The following is a 22,164-nucleotide window of genomic DNA, read 5'->3' as shown; positions in this document are numbered from 1 at the left end:
GGAGCCATGGACCCAAGGACAGAGAGCCACTTATTCATTGATAACTTCAGAATCAAAGTCAAAGTTTTGTGCATAAGTACATGTATGCACAGTTGCAGTGAAAAACTCACTTGCAGCATCGCAGGCACCGAGAATCATATTAATAGCATTCAGAGGGAAAAAAATTAAGAATGAAGTATACATAATTTTTTACAAGAAACAATATCTATCATTAAAGATTCTCCCCTTCCAGGCCATGCCATCTTCCTGTAGCTACCACTGGGCAGGAGGCACAAAAGCCTGAATCCCAGCTGCTTCCTTTCAACCATTCATGAACCATCTGCTACAACCTTTAATCAATACAGATTAGCACACTGTGACCATTTTGATCACTTTGCACTAAAATGGAGGTTGCCAGAAGGTGAGGATCTTTGATAGTAGATATTGCCTATACAAAGTGCTGCAGAAATGAACATCTAAAGGCTTAGAAGTCTATTGGACTCAATGCTGTCGATCAAAAGAGTGGGAGAACAATTGGTGCAAGTACTGGTTTCAATTTCTAAAACTGGATGCTGTTGTGGTGGTGGGGGTGGTGAGGGGGAAAATACCTCACAGGAGCTAGCGTCAGGAGTCAGGTCTCTGGCACTGCAACCAGCTCTGGTGGTCAAAGGAAAATGGTGGAGTCAAGCAGGGCAATAGGGATTAGAGAGCTCGATTGTACAGGTGACTCTGTGGCTGCAGAAGAAATACCAGGATAGTGTGTTACCTACTTAGTACCACGGTCAAGGGTGTCTCTGTGTAGGTGCAAAACAATCTTGAGGAAGAGGATGAACAGCTCGAGGTCATTGTGCATGTTTCTACCAATGGCATAGCTACAACAGGGATGGGGCCCTGCAGAGTGAGTTTGGGGAGTTCAGTGACAGGCAGGACCTCACAAATAGAGATCTCCAGATTATTCCCAGAAACAGATGCTAGTGAGGTGCGAAGTAGAAGGCTGGACCAGATTAATGAGTGGCTGAGGAGCTGGTGCAGGGGCCAGGAATTCAGGATCTTGAACCATTGGGATCTCTTCTGGGGTGGAGGTGACCTGTACAAGCGGGATAGGTTGCACTTGAATCAGAGAGAGGCCAATATGCTTGCTAGGGTAATATGCTTGAAGTTTGCTAGGGCTAAACGGGAGGGTTTAAACTAGGTTGGCGGAGGATGGAACTCTCAGCAGGAGCAAGTCATGAGATAAATCAGCAGCCAGTGAGAGCAAATTTAATAATCAGGATAGCCCAGGCGCACTAAAGGGAGTGGAAGGAATATCCAGTTAAATTGCATTTTTTTTTTCCAATGCCTAAGGATTAACAAGTAAAATGGATGAACTCAGGGAACTGGAATTTTAAAACCAGAAACAGAAAGGCAGAACTGTCAGCACGATGTTCCAGGATACAAATGCTAGAGGTGTGAGAGTATAGGTAGGTGAGGAGGGGTTATTGCCTTATCAATAAGGGAGCATATAATAGCAGTGCTAAGAGATTACACCTTTTGAGGATCATCCAGAAATACCATTTGGGTTGAACTTAAATGGAAGATGGGCAGTGTCACAGATTCTTGGATCATTGGAACCTCTTCTGGGGAAGGGGTGACCTGTACAAGAAGGGTGGTTTGCTCTTTTGGCCCAGTGGAAGTCCTAAGACTCACCACACTTGCAGAGTCTGCCTCCTCTTCATCACCCTTGGGCTCAGTGGCTACCCGCTCAGGTGCCAGATTCTCTGCGTGCCCTTCGCCCTGAACTCCAGGGCCACATGGTCAAATTCAGAGCAGTGGAGATTTCTGGGGGCCGTGAGGAATCCACTGGTACTACTGTATTCCCTGGTTTATGAGAGCTCGGCCGTGTGGGGAATGGAAAGCCAGAGATCCTGAATCTTGTGGTGGCCAGTATATCGTACAAACACTAATTGTCCTGGGCGCAACTCTGCATCCATTGTGAGGTTCCCGGAGTGCAGAGACCAGGACTCTAATGCCTTTTCCATCTGTAACGCAGCCTGGCCATAGACCACGTTTAATCAGTCCTGATGCTGCTGGATCCACTCTCCCAAATTCATCCTCAGCCCCCACTGCGATGTCTAGGGCTCCGGCCAGAGGAGAAAATATGGAGAACACCCAGTGCTTTGATGCTCCATAGTGCCATAGGCAAAGACAACCTCGGGCACCTACTCCACCTATTTCTTCTCCTTCTGAGGGGAAAGGATGCAAAGGCGGTTGTGAAGTGTCTGGTTAAACTATTCACATTGCCCATTGGCCCAGGGGTGATCTGGAGTTGTTCTGCTCTTCCAGATGCCATAGAGTTTACGCAGGAACTGGATCACCTCAGCGTCAAAACACCTCCCTTGGTCTGAGTGTATCCAAGTTGGCGCCTTGATCGCGTGTTGGCACTGTGACAGTAAACTTGGAGAATATATCTGTCAAAACCAGCACATTCTCCCGCCCATCTGACGATGGCTCAAGCACTGTGAAGTCCATTGCTACCACTTCCAATGGCCTGGATACAATCAAGTTGCCCATTGATGTTACTATTTTGGGCTGTGGGGCCTTGGACATGATGCATCTCTCACAGGACTTGCAGAACTCAACATCATGATACATGCCTGGCCAATAACATCGCCCACTCACTAACTTGAACATTTTTTCCACCCCCTGGTGTCCATGGCCCCATGCATTTTAGATTATGAAGTCACGCAGTCCTCTTTTATTGTCATTTAGTAATGCATGCATTAAGAAATGATACAATATTTCCTCCAGTGTGATATCACAAAACACAGGACAGACCAAGACTGAAAAAAACTAACAAAAACCACATGATTATAGCATATAGTTACAACAGTGCAACAATACCATAACTTGATGAAGAAGTCCATGAGCACAGTAAAAAGTTCAAACTCTCTCCAATGTCCCACATCTCACGCAGACGGGAGAAAGAGGAAAAACTCTCCCTGCCATACCAGACCACAGTCCGACTCTGAGTCATCCGAAAACTTCGAGCTCTGATCAGCTCTCCGACACCGAGTACTGAGCGCCATCTCTATCCGAACAATTCGACTTGAATCTCAGTCGCCAACAGCAGGCAAAGCCGGGGATTTTGAGGCCTACCCTCAGAAAGATTCCTAATCACGCAGTAACAACAGCAGCGAACGAGCGATTCAGAAATTTTTCCAGATGTTCCTCTGTGCTTTCACATCCGTCTCCATCAAATCAGAATTGTCCATGGCCCCTATTTAACGGATACAATATCATTTTTCACCGGAGGTCTGCGCCCACCGAATTTGGATCATTTGCTCCCACAGGGAGGTTAGGTGGATGAGTTGCTTCTGGCTGCCCTCTCTTCAGGTCTACAAAACCCCCACACAGTTCACCACTGCCGCAGCAGTTCCAGTGTTTGTGGCTCCTCCATCAGCTGCTCCTGTCTGCATGGTTGCTCCCCCTGGCGCAGTACTTTTGGAAGGAGGAGATAACTGGATCAGCTGTTGAAGAGTAGCCAGGGACTCTCTGCAGTAGGTAGGGAAGTTACTGGTGGCCTCAAAGCCTAAACCACTTGGTCATCACTTGCTCTTCATTGACTGCTATGAAACTATGGGCCAAGGGGGTGTAGTAATCCCCAGAAGGGTGGTCCGTGGCCAAACCTTCACAAGGGTAGGTCTCGAGTGCTGCCTTGACAGGGCATCTGTGACTGCATTCTGATGGCCAGGGCGGTAAGTGATCTGAAAGTCAAATCGGGCAAGTTCTGCAACCCAGCGCTGGTATTGCAAGTGATCTGTTGATGGTAATTTCTTAGTGATTTTTTTCAGACTGGCTTGGTTAAAATCCCCCAAGACAGTGGTGAAGGTATTAGGGTGTGCTGTTTTGTACATGTTGATCCCAATGCTCAGATCATCTAAAGCCTGATTGACATTGGCCTGAGGTGGAATATATACCACTACCAAAATGATCCCAGAAATCTCCCACGGTAGGTAAAAAGGATGCCACTTAACTGCTAGATATTCCAGGTCTGGTGAGCAGAATTGGAATAGCACTGATATATTTGTGCACCAAGGAAAGTTGATCATGAGGCATACTCCTCCACCTCTGCTTTTGAGAGACTCTATAGATTTATCCTGACAATGTATAGTAAAACCGTCCATCAGAATCGCTGCATCCAGTACAGAAGGGGTTAACCAGGATTCCGTGAAACAAATGTCCCCCTGATTCAGCACCCTAGCTCTGAGGTAATTGATTGTATTCACCAGACACTGCACATTTGCCAGCAAGATGGTTGGTATTGGGAGTTTAAAACCCCATTTCCTTAAACACACTTGTATCCCTGACCTACATGTTTCCTAAACGCACATGTTTCCTGCATGGAATCCAGCGAGGAGTCCATCCACAATCAGCGTAGTTTCCTTCAGTTTTAAGCAGCGATAGTTTGCTTAAATGCATTAAGGAATTTTTGTTGACTGTACTGACCTTGGAAGCAGTTGTGCTTTTTAGATGTATCAAGCTGAAACAAGAATATTGAATCGTATCCATTGAGAGTTCTGCTGCTACACAAATCACCATGAGGCACCCTGGAAGAGGAAACAACACACTGGACCACTGTTACACCACCATCAGGAATACCTACCATGCTATTCCACACCCTCACTTCGGTAAGTCTAATCACCTGGCTGTACTTCTACTCCCTGAATTTAGGCAGAGACTGAAGTCTGCTGCACCAATAATGAGGACCAAGAAGGTATGGACAAAGGAAGCACAGGACCACCTACAGGACTGCTTTGAATCAGTGGACTGGACTGTATTCAAGGATTCATTTTCGAATCCAGATGAGTATGCTGCAGTTGTTATCAACTTCATTAAAACCCGTGTGGATGAGTGTGTGCCTGCAAAGACTTGCTGTACATTCCCAAACCAAAAGCTGTAGATGAACTAAGAGGTACGCCATCTGCTGAAGGCTAGATCTGTGGCATTCAAGTCTGGCGACCCAGGTCTGTACCAGAAAACCAGTTATGATTTATGAAGGGCTATTTCAAGGGTGAAGAGACAATTTCGAATGAGGTTGGAGGCAACATCGGATGTACGACAACTCTGGCAGGGTTTGCAAGACATTACTTCCTACAAAGCGAAACCCAATAGCATGAATGGCAGCGATGCTTCACTACCAGATGAACTCAACGCCTTCTATGCCCGCTTTGAAAGGGAGAACACAACTACAGCTGTGAAGATCCCTGCTTTACCTGATGACCCTGAGATCTCTGTCTCAGAGGCTGATGTTAGGCTGTCTCTAAAGAGAGTGACGCTCACAAGACGGAATACCTGGTAAGGCTCTGAAAACCTTTGCCAACCAACTGGTGGGAGTATTCAAGGACATTTTCAACCTCTTACTGCTATGGGAGAAAGTTCCCACTTGCTTCAAAAAGGCAACAATTATACCAGTGCCTAAGAAAAATAATGTGGGCTGCCTTAATGACTATTTCCTAGTAGTACTCACATCTAGAGTGATGAAATGCTTTGAGAGGTTGGTCATGACTAGACTGAACTCCTGCCTCAGCAAGGACCTGCACCCACTGCAATTTGCCTATCACCACAATAGGTCAACGGCAGATGCAATCTCAATGGCTCTCTACGTGACCTTTGACCACCTGGATAAGACAAACAGCTATGTCAGGATGCTGTTCAATGACTGTATCTCAGCATTTAATACCATCATTCCCACGATCCTGATTGAGAAGTTACAGAACCTGGGCCTCTGTACCTCCCTCTGCAATTGGATCCTTGACTTCCTAACCAGGAAATCACAATCTGTGCAGATTGGTGATAACATATCCTCCTCGCTGACGATCAACACTGGCGCACTTCAGGGTTGTGTGCTAAGCCCACTGCTCTACTCTCTCTATAACCTTGACAGTGTGGCTAGGCATAGCTCAAATACCATCTATAAATTTGTTGATGATACAACCATTGTTGGTAGAATCTCAGATGGAGACGAGAGGTCATACAGGAGCGGGATATGCCAACTAGTGGAGTGGTGTCGCAGTAACAACCTTGCACTCAACATCAGTAAGACGAAAGAGCTGATTGTGGACTTTAGGAAGGGTAAGATGAAGGAACACACACCGATCCTCATAGAGGGATCAGAAGTGGAGAGAGTGAGCAGTTTCAAGTTCCTGGGTGTCAAGATCTCTGAGGATCTAACCTGGTCCCAACATATTGATACAGTTATAAAGAAGGCAAGACAGTGACAATACTTCATTAGGAGTTTGAAGAGATTTGGTATGTCAACAAATACATTCAAAAACTTCTATAGATGTACCATGGAGAGCATTCTGACAGGCTGCATCACTGTCTGCTATGTGGGAGCTATTGCACAGGACCAAAAGAAGCTGCAGAGGGTTGCAAATTTAATCGGCTCCATCTTGGTTGGATACTAGCCTACAAAGTACCCAGGGCATCTTCAAGGAGCGGTACCTCAGAAAGGCAGCATCCATTATTAAGGACCTCCAGCATCCAGGGCATGCCCTTTTCTCACTGTTACCGTCAGGTATGAGGTACAGAAGCCTGAAGGCACACACTCAGCGATTCAGGAACAGCTTCTTCCCCTCTGCCATCTGTTCCTAAATGGACATTGAATTCATGAACAATACCTTACTTTTTTAATATATATTATTTCTGTTTTTGCACAATTTTATTCTATTCAGTATAGAAAAACTGTAATTGATTTGCTTATTTATTTTCTTCTTCTTCTATACTATGTATTGCATTGCTGCTAAGTTAACAAATTTCACGACACATACTGATGACAATAAAGCTGATTCTGATTCTTAAGGTCAGTAGACGGTACATTGGGTTGTCATCTGTCAGGCCAGAAACTTATTGCCGAGCAATTACTCCCTGGACTTATCAGTGACTGCCCACTCAAGACCTAACAGCTCAAGTGTCATGACATTAGAATTTCCCATGTTCCTTTTCCGATGCCCAACGCCCCCGCTGACACAGGCGACCTGCTTCCTCTGCCTATCAGCCTCCTGGGAAAGCACTGCCCCAAGATCTTGGTAGCTTGCATCAAATTCCAGAATGAATGGATTTCAGAAATCTGCATATGCCAAAACTGGAGCTGTGGCAAACTTCTCTTTCAGAGTCAGGAAAGCAGTCTCACATTCTGGATTCCACTGCTGACAAAACAGGTGGGCTGTCAAGTGGTGTCTGTTCTTCTCTGCAGAGGTCAAAGCAGAAAGAGCAGGAAGAGGGGCAGCAATAAATGCAAAGCTCCTTATGAACCTCCTGTAAAAGCTGGCAAAACCTGGGAAAGACTGCTACTATGAAGAGTTCTCGGGCCTTCTCCACTCAGCCATGGCCTGATCCTTTCCAGGATCAGCTGATACCCCCTTGAAAGAGGTGACATGGCCCAGGTACGATGCTTCAGACGTGAAGAAAGAAAACTTACTGATCTTAACTTTAAGGCTGTGCTGCTCAGAGTGTGACAAAACCAGTTCAAGACAAAGGTGCTCTTCAAAGGTGGATGAGAAAACAACCACGTCATCAAGACAAAGCAACAGGGACTAGAAACGCTGGTCACCCAGGATGCGCTCCGTTAACCTTTGAAACGTCCTTGGAGCATTACACAGACTGAAGGCCATTCAACAGAATTCATACAGTCCAAATGGAGCACAAAATTCAGTTTTAGATCTATCCTTCTCCACAACTTCCACCTGATTTTAGCCACTGGCCAGTCCTGCCGAAGGGTTTCAGCCCGAAATATCAATGGTACTTTTTTTCCATAGCCTGGCCTGCTGAGTTCCTCCAGCATTTTGTGTATGTTGCTCAGATTTCCAGCATCTGCAGATTTTCTCTTGCTCAAGGGTAGAAAACCATCTTGCACCACTTAATGAGTCTAGCAATTCTTCAATATGGGGGGAGAAGGCAGGTATTGTTCCTGATTATGGTGTTCAAACTCCTGTAGTCAACACACATCAGCATTGAGCTGAACTTCTTCCTAACTATCACCAAAGAGGAAGAGTAGAGGTTACTACTGTCTCTGATCACCCTGCTCTAGAAGTTTCTTAGTACAGTTTTTAACCTCTTCATACTGGCTAGGGGGATTCCCCCTATACCTCTGACAAATAGGATCATCATCAACTACAGGGATTTTATGTTGAATGATGTTCATGCACTCCAGATCATCTTTGGACTTAGCAAAAGTATGAGCAAATTTGCACAGCAACTGCCTGATCCCCTGCACAACGGAACTGTAGTAGAACGTGTATCAAGCTTCAAATTCCTTGGTGTCCACATTTCTGAGGATCTCACCTGGTCCCTGAACTCCTCCATCCTGTTCAAAAAGGCGCAACAGCACCTTTATTTCCTGCGGAGCATGCAGAAAGCTCACCTCTGTCCCAGGATACTGACAGACTTTTACTGCTGTACCATTGAGAGCATACTCAACAACTGCATCTCAGTGTAGTATGGCAATTGTCCATATCGGACCGCAAAGCACTCCAGCATGTGGTGAAAACTGCCCAGCAGATTTTCGGCACTCAATTGCCCACTATTGAGAACATCTACCATAAATGCTGCCTGGGCAAGGCGAAAAGCATTATCAAGGATGCATCTCACCCTAACCATGGACTTTTTACTCTCCTCCCATCCGGTAGGCGCTACAGGAGCCTCCGCTCCCGCACCAGCAGGCACAGGAAGAGCTTCCTCCCTGAGGCTGTGACCCTGCTGAACCTCTCATCACAGCGCTAAGCACTATTGCATCCGTATTGTACTGTCTCAGTACTTTTATATTTGTGTGCTGTAGCACTTTTTTCACAGTTATTTTGTAAATAACACTATTCTTTGCATTTATGGTCAGATGCTAAATGCATTTCATTGGCTTTGTATCTGTACTCGGTACAATGACAATAAAGTTGAATCTAATCTAATCTAATACCTGCTTTTCCCTAAAGGCCACTTATTCTTCCAGTGGACATATATGCTCGAATCAGACATAATCCGCCTCCCCTGTGCCTATTTTGGCTGTAGAAAGTGACGCAAGACGTTTTTGAGGTTGCAGCTTACCATCGGAGAAACTCACATTAATCACTGGAAGCAACACACATAAAATGCTGGAGAAACTCAGCAGGCCAGACAGCATCTAAGGAAAAGAGTACAGTTGAATGTCGTGAGCCAAGACCTTTCATCAGGTCTCAGAACTTCATGAGTCCTGACGAAGGGTCTCAGCCCGAAACGTTGACTGTTTACTCTTTTCCATAGCTGCTGCTTGACCTGCTGAGTTCCTCCAGCATTTTGTGTGTGTTGCTTGGATTTCCAGCATCTGCAGAATTTCTTGTTTGTTAATTACTGGAAGAGCTGGATGCCCATTCCTTACCCCTATACATGCACAGGAAACCACTGGACCCCCAGGCAAAGTGCCATCATTCACCCCTAAGGGTTCAACTAACACAGACGACTGACGAAGGGATTGATGGTAAAGTGCGGAGACTGGGACAAAGCAAAGTGATTCAGCAGGAACAGAAAAAGTGGCAATGGTAGTGGAAAAATCGTACTATCCACTGAGACAATCTGCTCGTGGAGCAAACCTGTAAAGCTGGAATGTCACTGGGATTCAAGATCTCACAACACTTCTTAATAACATTCATCCCTATGAAACCGGGCACAGCTTGCTTGCTGCATGGCTAGTAGGGTTTTTTCCAAACAACATCCCTCTCTTAGGTATGGTATGGCCCAATGCCACTGCAGCAATATCAAACTTAAAATAACTAAGGTGCAGTAGGGGATATCTAAACCATTGGCTCCACTCAAAGAAAGCCATGCATGGTTGGCCAAAGCCCCACCCCATCCTGACTATAAGTGCTCCCTTTAAAACACTTCTGGTGACAGTAGAAATATTAGACCCTGCATCCAAAAAACACTGCAATTTTACTCCCCCCACAGAGATCTCTACAATTGGACTTTCTTCCAAAAGACATTCAAACAAGTCCTGACTAGCACAACATGATCCAGGCCCCACTGCAGCGATACGCTCTGGGCCTAGACTGCACAACCCATCTCGTGACCTCAGCTGCACTCGACCTTTCCAAATCGACTCAATCCAACCTCACTCCCAGTTGGGGCGGATGGGCTCTGAAACCCCTCTGCACTGACTCCTCTCTGACTTGCTCACTCCAACTCTGTCTCCGTCTCGAACGTGGCTCGACCTCACTTCTTGTCGAATGTGCCACGCTCCTTCTTTGCATCGCACCCACACGGCTCGACCTGCAAGTCAGCCTCGCTTTTGCTCAGCTCTTTCTTGTCTGTGGTGATAGTTTAACACAATTTACCACAGAAAAAGTGTTATTAATAAAGTCTTTAGTTGTATTTCTTCCCTTTTGAACCACCAGTAAGCCATCGCCCAACTTCAGTAGTGCCATCTTGAACTGGAAGTTTTAAGTCAAGAAGTTCTGTTTCAAAACCAGGCAGTTTTGGTTGCCCAGTAAAGGAAGGTTGTCAAAGCTCTGGAGAGGGTGCAGAAGAGTTGTACCAGGACACTGCCTGGATTAGAGGGCACGTGCTATAACAAGAGGTTGGACAAACTTGGGTCATTTTCTCTGGATCGATAGAGGCCGAGAGGAGATCTGATCGAAATTTATAAGATTATGGGAGGCATAGCTTTTCCCCAGACGGTATCTTTTTCCCAGGGTTGAAATGTCTAATTCCAGAGGGCATGAATTTAAGGCGAAAAAGGTAATTTCAGAGGAGATGTGAGAGGCAAATATCTTACGAAGAGAGTGGTAGGTGCCTGGAATGCACTGCCTGGGGTGGTGGTAGAGGCAGATACTGCACATTAGAGATTTTTAAGAGGCATTTTTAGGCACATGAATGTGAGTAAAATGGAAGGATATGAACATTGCATAGGCAGAGGGGATTCGTTTAGCTGGCCATTGGATTACTAATTTACTGTTTTGGAAACTGTTGGGGGAGATGTCTCAGCAGGAGAAGGCAGCAGCAGTTGAGTTCATGGCACCATGGGTGGCTCTGCGGCACAAGAGGGAAGGAAAAGGAGTGGGAGAGCTACAGTGATAGGGGATTCGATTGTAAGGGGAATAGATAGGCGTTTCTGCGGCCGCAAACGAGACTCCAGGAGGGCATGTTGCCTCCCTGGTGCAAGGGTCAAGGATGCCTCTGAGCGGCTACAAGACATTCTGGAGTGGGAGGGTGAACAGCCAGTGGTCGTGGTGCGCATAGGTACCAATAATATAGGTAAAAAAACGGGATGAGGTCCTACAAGGTGAATTTAGGGAGTTAGGAGATAAGCTAAGAAGTAGGACCACAAAGGTAATAATCTCTGGATTACTACCAGTGCCACGTGCTAGTCAGAGTAGAAATAGGAGGATATATCAGATGAATTCGTGGCTTAAAAAATGGTGCAAGGGGGAGGGATTCAAATTTCTGGGGCATTGGAACCAGTTCTGGAGGACGTGGGACTGTTATAAACAGGACGGTCTGCACCTGGGCTGGACTCGAACCAATGTCCTAGGGGGAGCGTTTGCTACTGTTGTTCAGGAGGATTTAAACTAATGTGGCAGGAGGATGGGAACAAGTGCAGAGAGACAGAGGGGTGTAAAATGAGGGTAGAAGCAAAAAGCAGTAAGGTGAATAGTAAAAGTGGCAGGCTGGCAAATCCAGGGCAAAAATCAAAAAGGGCCACTTTTCAACATAATTGTATAAAGGTTAAGAGTGTTGGAAAAGCAAGCCTGAATGCAAGGAGCATTCATAACAAGGTGGATGAATTGAATGTGCAGATAGTTACTAATGAATGTGATATAGTTGGGATCACAGAGACATGGCTCCAGTGTGACCAAGGATGGGAGCTCAACATTCAAGGATATTCAATATTCAGGAGGGATAGACATGAAAGAAGAGGAGGTGGGGTAGCATTGCTGGTTAGAGTGGAGATTAATGTAATAGAAAGGAAGGACATTAGCTGGGAGGATGTGGAATCGATATGGGTAGAGCTGCATAACACTAAGGGGCAGAAAACGCTGGTGGGAGTTGTGTACAGGCCACCTAACAGTAGTAGTGAGGTTGGGGATGGCATTAAACAGGAAATTAAGAAATACGTGCAATAAAGGAACAGCAGTTATAATGGGTGACTTCAATCTACATATAGATTGGGTGAACCAAATTGGTAAGGGTGCTGAGGAAGAGGATTTCTTGGAATGTATGCGGGATGGTTTTCTGAACCAACATGTCGAGGAACCAACTAGAGAGCAGGCCATTCTGGACTGGGTATTGAGCAATGAGGAAGGGTTAGTTAGCAATCTTGTCATGCGAGGCCCCTTGGGTAAGAGTGACCATAATACGGTGGAATTCTTCATTAAGATGGAGAGTGATATAGTTAATTCAGAAGCAAGGGTTCTGAACTTAAAGAAGGGTAATTTTGAAGGTATGAGATGTGAATTAGTTAAGATAGACTGGCAAATGATACTTAAAGGGTTGACGGTGGATATGCAATGGCAAGTATTTAAAGATCACATGGATGAACTACAACAATTGTTCATCCCAGTTTGGCAAAAGAATAAACCAGGGAAAATAGTGCACCCGTGGCTGACAAGAGAAATTAGGGATAGTATCAATTCCAAAGAAGAAACATACAAATTAGCCAGAAAAAGCAGCACACCTGAGGACTGGGAGAAATTCGGAGTCCAGCAGAGGAGGACAAAGGGCTTAATTAGGAAAGGAAAAAAAGATTATGAGAGAAAGCTGGCAGGGAACGTAAAAACAGACTATAAAAGCTTTTATAGACATGTGAAAAGAAAAAGATTGATTAAGACAAACGTAGGTCCTTTACAGTCAGAAACAGGTGAATTGATCATGGGGAACAAGGACATGGCAGACCAATTGAGTAACTACTTTGGTTCTGTCTTCACTAAGGAGGACATAAATAATCTTCTGGAAATAGTAGGGGACTGAGGGTCTAGTGAGATGGAGGAACTGAGGGAAATACATGTTAGTAGAGAAGTGGTGTTAGGTAAATTGAAGGGATTAAAGGCAGATAAATCCCCAGGGCCAGATGGTCTGCATCCCAGAGTGCTTAAGGAAGTAGCCCAAGAAACAGTGGACGCATTAGTGATAATTTTTCAAAGCTCTTTAGATTCTGGATTAGTTGCTGAGGATTAGAGCGTGGCTAATGTAACCCCGCTTTTTAAAAAAGGAGGGAGAGAGAAACCGGGGAATTATAGACCAGTTAGCCTAACATCGGTGGTGGGGAAAATGCTAGAGTCAGTTATCAAAGATATGATAACAGCGCATTTGGAAAGTGGTGAAATCATCGGACAAAGTCAGCATGTATTTGTGAAAGGAAAATCATGTCTGACAAACCTCATAGAATTTTTTGAGGATGTAACTAGTAGAGTGGATAGGGGAGAACCAGTGGATGTGGTATATTTGGATTTTCAAAAGGCTTTTGACAAGGTCCCACGCAGGAGATTAGTGTGCAAACTTAAAGCACACGGTATTGGGGGTATGGTATTGATGTGGATGGAGAATTGTTTGGCAGACAGGAAGCAAAGAGTGGGAATAAATGGGACCTTTTCAGAATGGCAGGCAGTGACTAGTGGGGTACAGCAAGGCTCAGTGTTGGGACCCCAGTTGTTTACAATATATATTAATGACTCGGATGAGGGAATTAAATGCAGCATCTCCAAGTTTGCGGATGACACGAAGCTGGGCGGCAGTGTTAGCTGTGAGGAGGATGCTAAGAGGATGCAGGGTGACTTGGATAGGTTAGGTGAGTGGGCAAATTCATGGCAGATGCAATTTAATGTGGGTAAATGTGAGGTTATCCACTTCGGTGGCAAGAACAGGAAAAAAGATTATTATCTGAATAGTGGCCGATTAAGAAAAAGAGGAGGTGCTACGAGACCTGGGTGTGATTGTACACCAGTCATTGAAAGTGGGCATGCAGGTACAGCAGGCGGTGAAAAAGGCGAATGGTATGCTGGCGTTCATAGCAAGAGGATTCGAGTACAGGAGCAGGGAGGTACTACTGCAGTTGTACAAGGCCTTGGTGAGACCACACCTAGAGTATTGTGTGTAGTTTTGGTCCCCTAATCTGAGGAAAGACATTCTTGCCCTAGAGGGGATACAAAGAAGGTTCACCAGATTGATTCCTGGGATGGCAGGACTTTCATATGATGAAAGACTGGATCAACTAGACTTATACTCTCTGGAATTTAGAAGATAGAGGGGGGATCTGATTGAAACGTATAAAATTCTAAAGGGATTGGACAGGCTAGATGCAGGAAGATTGTTCCCGATGTTGGGGAAGTCCAGAACGAGGGGTCACAGTTTGAGGATAAAGGGGAAGCCTTTTAGGACCGAGATGAGGAAAAAACTACTTCATACAGAGAGTGGTGAATCTGTGGGATTCTCTGCCACAGGAAACAGTTGAGGCCAGTTCATTGGCTATATTTAAGAGGGAGTTAGATAAGGCCCTTGTGGCTAAAGGGACCAGTGAGTATGGAGGGAAGGCTGGAACAGGGTTCTGAGTTGGATGATCAGCCATGATCGTACTGAATGGTGGTGCAGGCTCGAAGGGCCGAATGGCCTACTCCTGCCCCTATTTTTTATGTTTCTATGTTTCTAATTTCTTTCTTTCTATCTTATCAAATCTTTTTATTATTATTATCCAAAATTAACATGAGTGCATCGAAGTAAGCAACACTTACAATGTCTCAAGAAAAAAACATTATTTTGAAGATTGGAAAAATTTTGGTGATATTAAAAAAAAACCCTACTAAGCAAGAAAAAGTGGGGGAAAAAAAACCCATTAGGTGTTCAACCCCGGAGCCATGCATCATACAAAAAGCTTCTAAAGATAAACATCAAACTGCCAGCAAGAAAAAAAAAGTACCAAAACTTTGCAATTAGATCATGGAGGAAATTGATTATTAATTTAATTGGTTCAACACAACATTGTGGGCTGATGGACCTGTTTCTGTACTGTATAGTTTTATGTTCTGTGCCATTCTAGTGTAGCTGTATTATAGACCCCCAATAGTCAGTAGGTATCTGAGAAGCCATTTGTAGAGAAATTTCTCTTAGTTGAAAGACTAACAGAGTTGTACTAGCGGGAGATTTTAAATTCCCTGGCGTTGTTTGGACCATACAGAGTGCTAAGGGACAGCTTAATCAAGGACATGATCCACCCAGCCAACACACTTTTCATCCCTTTTCCCTCCGGGAGAAGGCTCAGGAGCTTGAAGACTCATACGGCCAGATTTGGGAACAGCTTCTTTCCAACTGTGATAAGACTGCTGAACGGATTCGGACCTGGATCTGGGCCGTACCCTCCAAATATCTGGACCTGCCTCTCAGTTTTTTGCACTACCTTGATTTCCCTTTTCTATTTTCTATTTATGATTTATAATTTAAATTTTTACTATTTACTCTCGAATTGTACTCCAGGGAGCGCGAAGCGCAGAATCAAATATTGCTGTGATGATTGTACACTCTAGTATCAATTGTTTGGTGACAGTAAAGTAAGGGAGTAGGTGGGATGGAATTTGTGAAATGTGTCAATATATGGCAGGAGCTATTAGAAAGGATGAAACACTGGACCTCCCTTTGGAGAGCAAGGTAGACCAAGTAAGTGAAGTGGCAATCAAGAAGAAATTTAGCTCTAATGAACATAATTCTATAAGTTTTAATAGTGATGGTAAATGATAGGACAGGTCTACAGCTTAGGGTCCTAAACTGGGGCAGAGCTAATTTTGAAAGAATTAGGCAGGATCTTGCAGATCTCAATTAGGAGAGCCTGCTTGAAGGGAAACAAATGAATTGCAAGAGGGAATGAGATATCAGGAATCCAGGGGCAGCATGTTCCTGTTAGAGTGAAGAGTTAGTGGCAAGCTTAGAAAACCCTGGCTGACAAGAGATATTGAGGCTCTGATCAAGGAAGAGGAGAAACCATACCTTGGATTTAGGAGGCTGGGGATGTTTAGATCCCTTGATGACTTTAAAAAGATTAAGAATATACCTAAGGGGAAAATAACAGGGACAAAGAGAGGATAAGAGGTGGATCTGGCAGATAAAGTTAAGAAAAATCTCAAGAGATTCTACAGCTATATTAAGAATAAAAGGGTAGCTAGGGAGAGAAAAGGTCCCCTTAGAGATCAACAGGACAGCCAATGATTCGAGCCACAGGATGTGTGTGAATATTTAAGAATATTTCTATTCACTGTTTACTGAAGACAGACTTAAACTGGAGTCTAGATATAATTCTGGTCGAACAATTCTTCACACTTAAGACCTTTGGTGTTGTCCAATTAGGTTTTGACTCAGTGTAAACTGACCCCATTTTAGACCTCTGGATGTAAAAGATCAAGATTTTATAAGCCCTCTGGCGGGTGCTCTTGACTCAGCAGATCCAGTCACAGGTTACTCTGTGTTTTCTACTCTGTCCACACACTCAGACTGGTGTTGTGGTTTTGTGCTTTCATTGTTTAGGTGTGCCTGAGAAGCAGAGGAAGATGGTGCTGGATGACAAGATGGAAATGAAGATCAATCAAGAAGGAAAGAAGTTCACAATCATTGAGAAAAGCTGCCTTGGTACTAAGACTACAGAGTGGTGTTTAGATGAAGAATTTGAAAATACTCTTGCTGATGGTAGTAAAGTGAAGGTAATTCCAGAAGGAGTTGATGACCCCGCCCCCCCCCGCCCATGATTTTCCTTCTCCAATAGAACTGACGCCCACTGGGGATCAGTGTGTGTCAGAGCCTGCTCACTTCTCAGCCAATATTCCACTCTTCTTGTGAAGCATGGGAAAACTATAACCAGGATGGCTGGTTCGCCATTTCATAGCTCTCTCCTTGCTATGAGATTTAACCCTATGGTCCGATTTAAATTACAGTGTGGCACCCCACAAATTTTAAGCAAGGAGCTGAAATGAGGCGGATAACATGCGGAGCATGTGGGTGGCACGGTAGTGTGGTGGTTAGCACAACGCTTTACAGTATCAGCAACCCAGGTTCATTCCCACCGCCGCCTGTAAGAGTTCTCCCCCTGGGTGTTCTCCCTAAGGGTTTCCTCCAGATGCTCCGGTTTCCTCCCACGGTCCAAAGACATCTCGTTTGATAGGTTAACTGGTCCTTGTAAATTGTCCCATGATTAGGATATGAGTAAATTGGGGGGATTGCTATGCACGGTGGCTTGAAGGGCGTATTCCGTGCTCTGACTCAAGAAATAAATAAATAAATAAATGTGGACTGGCACTGAAAGCAGGGGATTATATCCCCCTCCTACCCAATGACATCCACAGGTCAGAGGGGTTGAGATGACTGTTGGAATGACCTGCTTCCCCCGTGCTCCTGGCCCTCTTTCATGAGGTTCAGCCTGGTGGCAAACACAAGGTTGCCCTGTGGTAAATTTCCAGTTGCTCATCGTGACTAGGCGGGCTTCTTTTGAAAAGGGCCCCGCTGGCTTTGAGGAGATGACTTCGTGGCTTTCTCATTGAAGCAGATTAAGCCAAGAAGGGCTGCAGAGGAATAAATGGCCACTTGGTGTTAGGCAGTCGCTGGCTGATTCTGGTCAGGTAGGTAGGTTTAAAATTGCACCCAAGATTAATTCTGGTAATGAGGACTGAAGTAACCTATCAAGCCAACCTGGCCCGCATCATGTCTTCTGCACAGCACAGCAGTACCGTGCCGTATATTCACAGTGGTATCACTGTTTGAAAGGGAAGGCCTGGGCAGTGGAACCAACGATTCATGGATGTCCTTTTCGAGCCATGTTACCAACAGAGACAAAACACCAGCAGCCAATAAACCTCAGGAGCCTGTAGACATTGCCATTAGCCCGGGGCAGAGAGCTCAAGCCATAATTCCCTCTTTCTGTTGCAGGGAACATTTGTCTTGTCCAAACCAAATTGCTTAACTGGGCATTTTAAGAAGCTTTCGGATGGGAAAGACTTCTCCATCAGCAGAGAGGTTGACGGTGATAAGCTGGTGCAGGTAGGTCAGTGATGGATTGAAATTTACTGAGCAAACAGGAAGTGTGGGCATCATTGGTGGTTTGGGCTGTGGTAGCCAAGGTCATGGAGGAGCCAACAGAGCCCCACAAGGGAACTGAAGATCACAGCAGACTCAATGGGACAAATTTCTCTGTAATTGTGGATATCTTACAAAATGCTACAAAATAATTGAAAGAGAGAAAGGATCAACTGCATGTTATTCAGCACCTTTTAGCAAAATGAGAGATGATCTCATTGAACCTTAGAATGGGTCAACAAATGGCATCCAGAGAGGAGGTTTTTCCTCATCAAAGAGTGGGAAACCAAAGGTCACAGTGTCAAAGCAAGGGGAAAGTCTTCTGGGATTCAGATGAAGAGAGATTTCTTTACTCAGAGGGATGTGAATCTTTGGAGTTTCCATCATAGAAGGCAGTGCAAATTAAATCACCGTTCGTTCATAACACAGATCAATGGATTTCTAGATAAAGGGATTCAAGTGTATGAGGACAGTTCAAGACAATGGTGCTGAGGTCAAGGATCAACAGGAACTTGTTCAATGGCAGGAAGGCTGAGGATGAATGACTCCTCTTCTGATTTCTTCCCTTCTGTTCTAATACCTGGTTTGCCGTTCCTGAAATGTTCATCTTCTGTAAGCAGCAATGCCCTTGTCACATGAGTACGTTCTAAAAGCAGTGCCCATCCACTGAGAAAATAATAGGTTCAGATCTACCTCCAGATTTCCTTTGAGTTATACATGGACAGATCCATCCCCAAAGGTACTATACCACAGTGTTATACAGGGACAGACCCATCCCCAATGGGCTGTACTCCTGTGTTACAAACAGACAGACCCATCCCCACTGGTATTGTACCCCAGTGTTATACAGGGACAGACTCATCCGCACTGGTACTGTACCCCAGTGTTATACAGGGACAGACTCATCCGCACTGGTACTGTACCCCAGTGTTATACAGGGACAGACTCATCCGCACTGGTACTGTACCCCAGTGTTATACAGGGACAGACTCATCCGCACTGGTACTGTACCCCAGTGTTATACAGGAATAGACCCAACCCCACTGGTATTGTACCCCAGTGTTATACAGGGACAGACCCATCCCCACTGGTGTTGTAGTCCAGTGATATAGACAGACAGACCAATCCCAATGGTACCATACCCCAGTGTTATACAGAAATAGACCCATCCTCACTGGTACTGTATCTCAGTGAGATCCCATAACAGACCCATCCCCATTGCTACTGTTCCCAATGTTATGAAGTAAAAGAACAGGTGCTATACAGTGACAAAAGGAAAGATATGACCAGGGATTCCCAGAGAAAGTGGAAGGAAAGGACTCAGCATCCAGATTTATAGAAACTCTGCCTTCAGAACGGAGAGAAGGGGTTGCGTGGAGTGTTCTAGTTGTAGAAAGCAAGAAATGACTGCGATAGAAGGATACATAATAAGGAAGTCAACTCCCTCCTAATTAAATATCTTTTCCTTCATATGTAGGTCATTAACATTGATGGAGAGGAAGCCAAAAGAATTTTCAAGAAACAGTAAATCATGCTGTGGCCAAGTTCCAGATGTGAAACAGTCCCTGTGTATTGCACCACATGAGCGCTATGCCTGGTATATCAGACTGTGTTTGCTGATGTTAACTGTGTTAGTTTTATAGTATAACTCTATGAGCAATAAATGACAATGAATTGATAATATTATGCAGAAAAGAGCACAGATCCTAATCCAATAAAAAGCATGACAAAGCAAAGCTGATGTTGTTTTGTTAATTCCTCGAAGGGTCAGCTACAGTTCATTGTTGCAGCTTTGCCTTAGCTTAAAACCTGCTTCAGGGATGTGCATGCTGAGTACGGAGGGACTGCTGACAGCTCGGTTATAGGTTGAAGGCCGGACCTCATGTCTGTACCATAATCGTACAATGAAAAACAGAAACCCAGTCAGTCACTCAGAAAATGTTTCTAGATGAGGCAATGAATCATGCAATTCTTCCAATCCACGGTCCACACAGTGGTCTCTGCTACACTAGAGAAACTAAATTCAGGCACTTGGACCAGCGGGGATAACTTCATTCACTCCCGTCACGGAACTGTTCCCATAACCGACGGACTCCATTTCAAGGACTCTTCATCTCATGTTCTCCGAATTTATTGCTTTTATTTCTTTGGTATCTGCACAGTTTGTTTTCTTTTGCACATTTGTTGTTTGTCTAAGATGACACTGGTGATTATCGGCGACTTTCTGTGAGCTGCTTTGAATTTAGTCCATACGGCTGGGTGTGGTCTTTCATAGATTCTACTGTATTGTGTTTCATGGATTTACTCTGTATGCCTGTGAGAAAATGAAACTCAGATTTGTATATGGTGACAGGTGTGTGCTTTGATAATAAATTTACTCTGAACTTGAACTCTGATCAGATGGCTTATTTTGGAGTACCTGTGTGCAGGTTGAATTGCCCAACCTACTCCCGTCTGACCTCTCTGCAGCCCCTGCCCTGTTAAAATGAGATCCAAAGCAAGCTCAGGGAACAACACCTCTCTTTGTATCTGGGCACATTACAGTCACTTGGACAATATTGCATTCGCTCATGTTAGATAACATACACTCTCTTCACGTCTATATAGGAATCATCTCCATAGGACCATAAGATATTGGAGGATTTAGGCCACTTAGCTTATCGAGTCTGCTCTGCCATTTCATCATGACTGATCTATTTCCCTTAAATACATTCCATTACACAGTATCTATGGCAATGAATTCCACAGAGTCACAACCCTCTGGCTTCCTCCTCATCTCCTTTCTACTTGAACATGAAGTCTCTCTATACTGAGGTTGTACTCCCTAGAATCCCCCACTAGTGGAAACAACCTCTCCATATCCACTCTATCTAGTGCTCCCTCATTCTTCTAAATTACAGTGACTACAGGTCCAGAGCCATCAAATCTCCTCATACGATAAGCCTTTCAATTACAGAATCATTTTCATTAACCTCCTTTCAACCCTCTCCAATGCCAGCACATCCTTTCTTAGATCGGGTGCTCACAGGAGTCCAAGTACTGTCTGACCAATGCCTTATAAAGCTTCAGCGTTACATCCTTACATATTCTAGTCCTCTCAAGATGAATGCTAACATTGTATTTGTCTTCCTCACCACTGACTCAAACTGCAAATTAACCCTTAGGGAATCCTGCACAAGGGCTCCCAAGTCACTTTTCAACTCAGGATTTTGAATTTTCTCTCCGTTCAGAAAATAGTTGATACTTTTATCCCTTCTATCAAAATGCTTAACCATACACTTCCCGACAGTACTCCAATTGCCGCTTCTTTGCCCATTCTCCTCAACTGTAGAAGTCCTTCTGCAGCCTCCCTGATTTCTCAACACTTCCCGCCCCTCCACCTATCTTCGTATTGTACACAAACTTGACCACAAAGCCATTAATTCTGTCACCCAAGTCATTGACATACATGTAAGTAGAAGTGGTCCCAACACCGACCCCTGCTGAACACTACCAGTCACCAGCAGCCAATCGGAAAAGGCTCCCTTTTTACCCCAATCTTTGCCCCTGCCAATCAGCCAATGTTCTATCCATGCTAGTGTTTTTCATATAATACCATGGGCCTTAAGCAGCCTCATGTGGCACCTTGTCAAATGCCTTTTGAAAATCCAAGTACACAACATCCATCGGTTCTCCTTTGTCCATCCTGCTTGTTATTTCTTCAAAGATTTCCAACAGATTTGTCAGGCAAGATATTCCCTTAAGGAAATCATGCTGACTTTGGCCTATTTTATCATGTGCCTCCAATTACTCCAAAAACTCATCCTTAACAATCGATTCCAGTATCTTCCCAACCACTGAGGTCAGGCTAACTGGTCTATAATTTCCTTTCTTCTGCCTCCCTCCCTTCTTGAAGAGTGGAGTGACATTTGCAATTTTCCATTCTTCTGGAACCATGCACTATCACTCAGCTTTCATCCCCCCGCCAAATTTATTTAAACCCTCCCCAACAGTTCAGCAAACATGGCTCCCCTTGCCTTCAGGAGTAATCCATCCCTCTTGTATAGGTCATACCTGCCCCAGAAGAGATCCCAATGATCCAGAAATCCGTAACACTGCCTCCTGCACCGATTTCTCAGCCACACACTCATATGCCAAATC

General features: G+C 44.7%; 1 protein-coding gene across 1 annotated transcript in view; it reads left to right on the top strand.

Annotated features, from left to right (window-relative positions):
- LOC140211822 (fatty acid-binding protein, intestinal-like) overlaps nt 1-20,379 on the top strand; it is a 37,377-nt gene extending 16,998 nt beyond the window's left edge. The window contains exons 3-5 of the mRNA XM_072281986.1: nt 16,486-16,658; nt 17,878-17,988; nt 19,502-20,379. Of these exons, the coding sequence (XP_072138087.1) occupies nt 16,486-16,658; nt 17,878-17,988; nt 19,502-19,552 (335 nt within the window). The 3' untranslated portion in view covers nt 19,553-20,379. The remainder of the gene's footprint in view (nt 1-16,485; nt 16,659-17,877; nt 17,989-19,501) is intronic.
- The last annotated feature ends 1,785 nt before the right edge of the window (nt 20,380-22,164 follow it).

The sequence above is a fragment of the Mobula birostris genome, chromosome 18 (assembly GCF_030028105.1).
Source record: "Mobula birostris isolate sMobBir1 chromosome 18, sMobBir1.hap1, whole genome shotgun sequence".
Lineage (NCBI taxonomy): Eukaryota > Metazoa > Chordata > Chondrichthyes > Myliobatiformes > Myliobatidae > Mobula > Mobula birostris.
Note: the sequence above shows the minus strand (reverse complement) of the source record. Positions and strands in the feature narration are given on the sequence as shown.